We start from the raw sequence: 6,379 nt of genomic DNA on the forward strand, positions 1-6,379 counted from the left end.
CGCGCCGATCCAAATGCGGAAGCGGGCATCTGTGTCCGTCTGGCCGACTCAAACGAACAAAAAGCGGATGAAATCGCCGTCCGTTTGGGTCGGAAGTTGCTCTAACTCTTTCTTTTCACCACACAAACCCAACTATTTTTTGTCCAAAATTTACAGGTTCGTGTTTCGTCTAAAATTAATTCGAAAATTGCAAGACTTTCAGGTTGAATTTCCGGGTGCCACCCCGCTAGCTGCCACCTGCCGTCCCCACGCGCCAACTGCCGCCCGTCCACATCGCGTGCTCCGTCCCCCACGCGGCCACACCACACCACAGTACAGTACACCGCAGCACACTGCACACGCCTCCGGCCTCCGCTCCGCCTCAGCCATGGTCTCCCCCCGCTTCCCCACCGCCACCTTCGCCCGTCTCCCCCCTCCCCCGCCTCCCCACCGTGCCGCCATCGCTGCCGCAATTGCCGCCGCCGCGGCGGCGGCAGCCGCAGCCGGCTTCGCCCTGACCGCCAAATCTGCCGGTCGGCCGCTCCCGCGCCCGGCGCACTCTGCACCCCTCTGGGCCTCCCTCTCCCTTGCCGAAAGCGGCGCCCCCGGCAACGTCGAGCCCCGCACCGGCGCCGCATTCCCCTTCGAGACCGCTGGCGGCCGCCGCCTCCTCGGCGTCGGCCTCCGCAAGACCACCATCCTCGGCCTCAAGTCCATCGACGTCTACGCGTTCGGTAACCTACTAATCAAATTTTCTTCCTTTTTTTACATTGACACCTCTAGTCGCATCGCATATTTAATGTACTCAGAAAGGAAACTGCAACAGCGACACAGATTGTAAAATGCTGTAAAACTGCAACGCCGAGAAGAGATTGTGAAATGTTGCTCTGTGCAGGCGTTTATGCGGATGACAGCGATCTGAAGCAGCTGAGAGAGAAGTACCAGAAGCTTCCCATCTCTGATCTGAAGGAAAGCGATGAGCTGATCAACGATGCACTAGAGGGCGACATACGTATGACGGTCAGGCTTCAGATAGTTTATGGGAGGCTGAGCATTGGCTCAGTTCGGAGCGCTTTTGAGAAGAGTGTAGGAAGCAGGCTTCAGAAGTTTGGGGGGTCAGACACCAAAGAGTTGCTTCAGAGGTAAATGCAATTCTGGTTCTTGATGAAGTGCTCTTGTTGAGAGAAGCAAATATACCTCCTTGATACTGGTTTGCAGTTGCAGACTGGCTGGATGCAGTGCTGTCTTCATCCTAATATTTGATTTAGTTATAACTTTTAACCACAGTTATGAATAGTGCCACGGTTATCAAGTTCAGTTTAGGATTGACAAAAGGAACTAGATATCTATATTGCATTTAGTTTCAAACTGGAGCTAGAAAGATTTTAGGATGCATATTACATGAAACTCGTGAAGACTCGAACCATTTTTTAGTTAGGTTGTGTGTAATCGAATTGGCCATTATTTTTGCTGTTGAGTGTTCACTTTTCTGAAGTTTCGGAGCTCAGGTTGGTCGGATTACATTAATTGCACTGAAGCAATGTTGGCACTTGATCATAACTGCTGTTGTTAATAATCCATCCACAATGTAGGGCTGTTAGAGACCACATTCCATTTCATACTGCCAGAAATTTCTTATTCTGGTGCTACAACTAAGGAGCTTTGGTTGTTACATGCCAAAATTGTTATCTAACCAGTATCTTTTATAATCTGCCAACTTAGTTCTGAAATATTCAGACTATATTTACTGAAGTGTGTGTCAGTGTTGGTTTACTTGAATGATTTGCTCCATTGTTGTGTTTGTTGGGAATAAGTCGTGACGGAGCACGGTGCGATCGGCGTCAGTGCGCCAGGTCGGGTCCGTGGCGGTGCGACCGGCATCGGTGCGCCCAGGCCGGGTCCGCTGGCTGGGTCATGGCCGTGTGTGTTGCGTGCGTGTTGTGTGTGAGTGTGTGTGCACTCGTGGCCGTCATGGCTCCTAGCGTTGTGCGCGTCGTGGGCTACCGAGCGGATCGCGTGCACTAGATGTAGCTGAGGGAGGTGGGATGCGATGTGTACGTGCACATGTGCAAGTATAAATCCCCCCAGTTTGTTGTGTGCGTGGAGGGGTGTCCAGGTTTGTAGCTGGCGTTGGTTAGTCCAGTACAGAAAAGGATTGGGGCGTTTGTGCGCCTTGGCACTGGTCGCCAGAAAAACTCCAGCGTGCCCTGCTTCTTCTTCAACCTCCGTTCCTTCTCCCACTGTAGTCTAGAGCAAGCTAGGGTTAGACCCAACATTTGATATCATGAGCCAGTTCGTCGTGGGATTCGTTACCATCGTTGGAGGCGCGCTGGTCGTAGCCAGCGGCGTGATGGCGTGGAGTACCGGCGGTGCGGCGAGGTCGTCGGGCCGTGTATCGGCCCGTGCGTGGTCTCAATGGAGGTGCTCGGCAGCAGATCGTTTGTCGGTCTTGCCGGGCAAGATGTGCTCCACGGCGTGTGTCACCGGAGTCGGAGAAGACGGCGTATGGCCGCCAAAGAAGAAGGAGAGGCTGCAGCGTTCATGCGGAGACGATGCATGCTGCATGGTTCGCGTCGTGTGTGGAAGCCGTGGTGGCGGCCGTGGCGACGACGACGGCGGCAGCAGCATGGAGTCGGGCGGAGGGCGGCGGCGCGGACGCTGCTACAACTGCGGCGTGCGCGGCCACTTCCGGCGGGACTGCAAGAAGCCAAAGCGAGTGGAGGCGGAGCAAGCTCTTCTCGCCGACGGTGACGACGTCGGGCCGGCACTCCTCTAGGTCACGGCTTAGGGGGTGATTGTTGGGAATAAGTCGTGACGGAGCACGGTGCGATCGGCATCAATGCGCCAGGTTGGGTCCGTGGCGGTGCGGCCGGCGTCGGTGCGCCACGTCGGGTCCGCGGTCTGGGTCATGGCCGTGTGTGTTGCGTGCGTGTTGTGTGTGCACTCGTGGCCGTCATGGCTCCTAGCGTTGTGTGCGTCGTGGGCTACCGAGCGGATCGCGCGCACTAGATGTAGCTGAGGGAGGTGGGATGCGATGTGTACGTGCACATGCGCAAGTATAAATCCCCCCAGTTTGTTGTGTGCGTGGAGGGGCGTCCAGGTTTGTAGCCGGCGTTGGTTAGTCCAGTAACAGAAAAGGATTGGGGCGTTTGTGCGCCTTGGCGTTGGTCGCCAGAAAAACTCCAGCGTGCCCTGCTTCTTCTTCTACCTCCGTTCCTTCTCCCACTGTTGTCTAGAGCAAGCTAGGGTTAGACCCAACAGTGTTAATCATATTGTCCAATCTTGCATATGCTATGCTCACCAAGTTCAACTATCAATATCTAATTTTCTCATCTGATTTTGACACATTGATCTTCTGCAGTTTTGTTTCACTTTTCAAGGATGAGTACAAATTACCAAAGGGATCTGTAATTGAGCTTTCGAGGGAATCAAACCATGTTCTTAAAATAAGCAGTAAGTTGTTTTCTTTTTGCTTCCCTTTATTTTTAGATGATTTGAGAACTTAGGATATGATTTATCTTGGCGGAAGAAAGGAAAGATTTTAAGAGCCAGAAAGATATGTTGGTTATTCACAATGAATTGGCTTGTATTCAGTATCCGAGTACCAGTCAGCATACACTTACTTTTCTTCACTCATTTGATTCATGTATTCAACATGGAGATTACTTTACAAAACTTATTCGATCTATTATGGTAATAACTTATACATTTTTCATTGTATTTGCTAATACTTGCAAAAAAATCCAGCAAATGGTGACTACTTGCACTAATAACGGTGTAAGCTAAAGCTGTATAGAATCTTGGTACGAACAAAAGCTATATAAATTCCATGTATTGTGTGGGTTCCACTTTTGGGTATAAACCACCACTGCTCGTTCTTAGAAAGTAAGGATTCCACTTGTTGCATTTGAATGCAATGGTAAAGATCCTGGTTATGTTCCATACGTATTTCTTCCAGCTACCTATGACTTTCCTATGTTTATTAAAAGGTTATTAGAAATCTTGATTAATAAGATATTCATTTATGTGTAGTTGAAGGAGAAGACGTGGGAAGTATCCAGAACAAGCTCTTGTGCCAGTCTATCTTAGATCTTTACATTGGAGACGACCCGTTTGACAAGAATGCGAAAACCAACATCCAAGGAAGTTTGGCTAGCATTCTTAAAGCTTAGAATTAGTGCTTGAATTTAAGTGACACTAAGTTTTGTAAAGAAGTTGTCATTTTAGCTCCAAGAGCACTCTAATGCCTCTTCAAACATTTATGGGATGAATGAGTTGCCTTCAGGCCCTAAATTCCTTTCGGTCAGAGGAATAAAACTATGCTAACTTAGGTTTCATCTTGCGTGACATTTCATTGGCTTTTACTCAGTTTGACGATTACATGACATGATTACAAGAAAACATTAAAAACTACTACTCCCTCTGTAAACTAATATAAGACTTTTTAGGTTATTTAGTGACCTAAAAAGTCTTATATTAGTTTACAGTGGGAGTGTAACCCAAATTCCTGCATATGGGCTGGAATGGATTGAAATTTGGTTGGCAATTTCCTTCTATAGATATGCTTTTGATTTGTTGTTTCGAGGACATTCGGACGCCGCCCCTTTGCATCCCTAGGTGCCGGTGTGTCACACGTTGGTTGGAGGAACCAGGGGCAGGATGTGGTTGTTGTTGATGGTGCTTGGCCGAGAGGGTAGGCCTGACGTTTTCACTTGAAGCTGGATCATTGGGTGTTATCGTGGCAACCAGATGCCCATCGCTCAAGGCGCTCGCCTTGCTTGGTTATATGACGATGGAAGCCAAAGACCTCTATTTGGTTGAGCTTCGAGATCTTTGAAGTCGAGCTCCTGTAGTCTTTTACCATGTGGTGTTATGTTGTTGTCTCCTCTTCTCACTTGGAGACGTTGAGATACTGGTGTGCTCCTTGCTAGCACTGCAAACTATTTTCTTCTTCGTGACTAGACTTAGTTTATTGTCATTGAAATGTAATGTCATGAACTCATTTATAAGTATTGCGAAAAACATGAGTAGTATTATGCTAGGCGCTGCTTATTGGCATTTGTTGCGAGGGTATGGTTCCAGTTGCATGGCTAGGTCGACATCATGACTGTGCGTGTGTGCGGTTGTGTGATGATGGATTGATGGATTGACGTGTGGTAGTAACACACGGCGACTTTGTATAGGTGGTGCTCTTTGAGAGCTAGGCCTTAAGTTTCAGGGGTGAAAACTCTAGGTAGGAGTTTTTTGGTTGAACCTAGCAATGGCAAATTCCATTTGGTGATCCCATATTGAAGACATATATTTATCGTTTAGTGATCAATATCATGATGAGTCTCTGGTTATGCCAATACTATCACAAGGGTTCAAAGATGAGTGGTGATACTTGTGACGCCCCGACTTAGTCGTGCACTAGTCATACATGTAAATGCGCACGATCAAGATCAGAGACTCACGAGAAGATATCACAACACAACTCTAAACACAAATTAAAGCCATACAAGCTTTATTACAAGCCAGGAGCTTCGAGGGTTCGAATACATAAGCTCAAATACAAACGAGTCAGCGGAAGCAACAATATCAGAGCACAGACATAAGGTAAACAAGTCTGCCTGAAGGCTAGCAAAAACAACTACACTGATCGAAAAGGCAAGGCCTCCTGCCTAGGAGCCTCCTAACTACTCCTGGTCGTCGGCGATCTCCACGTAGTAGGCTCCGTCGGGGTAGTAGTCGTCAGTGGGATCAGCTAGCTCCTGGACTCCATCATCTGATCACAGCAATTGGGTATAGGGGAAAAGGGGTAGCAAAGCAACCGTGAGTACTCATCCAAAGTACTCGCAAGACTTACATCAGATCTATACTAAGTATGCATCAGTACCAAAGGAATGGGGCTATATCTTTGGACTGAACTGCAGAAATGCCAGAAGAGAAGGGAAAACCTAGCCTATCGAAGACTAGCATCTCGAATCATCTTGCAGCATTAGAAGAGTGCAGATTAGCATATTATAAAGTAGTAAGCATGTTATAGTAATGCCCAGAGATCCTTCCTCAACTCCTTGTGAGAAAGCAATCCCGGAGCCATCATATCCATTTCATGCCTCCGGCATCCAGTTCTAGTTGTATAGATCAGGATACAACTCCGAGCGCCCGTTACCGTGGACACGGCTATCCGAATAGATTAAACTTCCCTGCTGGGGTGCACAACTTACCCAACACGCTCGATTAACTCTGGTCGAACACATTTTCCTGGATCATGCCCGACCTCGGCCGATCGACACGTCGTAGTCCTACCTAGGCTCAACAAAGAGGCCAGCACGCCGGTCTACATCCTAAATGCGAAGGGGTCATGGGCCAATCGTCCTTCACAATCCTGCACGTTGTGAGGACGACCGGGATCAGTCCT

At 48.6% G+C, this 6,379-nt stretch overlaps 1 protein-coding gene across 1 annotated transcript; it reads left to right on the forward strand.

Moving 5' to 3' along the window:
* Nucleotides 1-331: 331 nt before the first annotated feature.
* On the forward strand, nt 332-4,314 carry LOC109780910 (fatty-acid-binding protein 1). Its single transcript, XM_020339503.4, has 4 exons — nt 332-713; nt 875-1,121; nt 3,341-3,432; nt 4,012-4,314. Exons 1-4 carry the CDS (start codon nt 368-370, stop codon nt 4,149-4,151), a joined length of 825 nt encoding a protein of 274 aa, XP_020195092.1. The 5' UTR covers nt 332-367; the 3' UTR covers nt 4,152-4,314.
* The last annotated feature ends 2,065 nt before the right edge of the window (nt 4,315-6,379 follow it).

Source organism: Aegilops tauschii, chromosome 2, assembly GCF_002575655.3.
Source record: "Aegilops tauschii subsp. strangulata cultivar AL8/78 chromosome 2, Aet v6.0, whole genome shotgun sequence".
Classification (NCBI taxonomy): Eukaryota; Viridiplantae; Streptophyta; class Magnoliopsida; order Poales; family Poaceae; genus Aegilops; species Aegilops tauschii.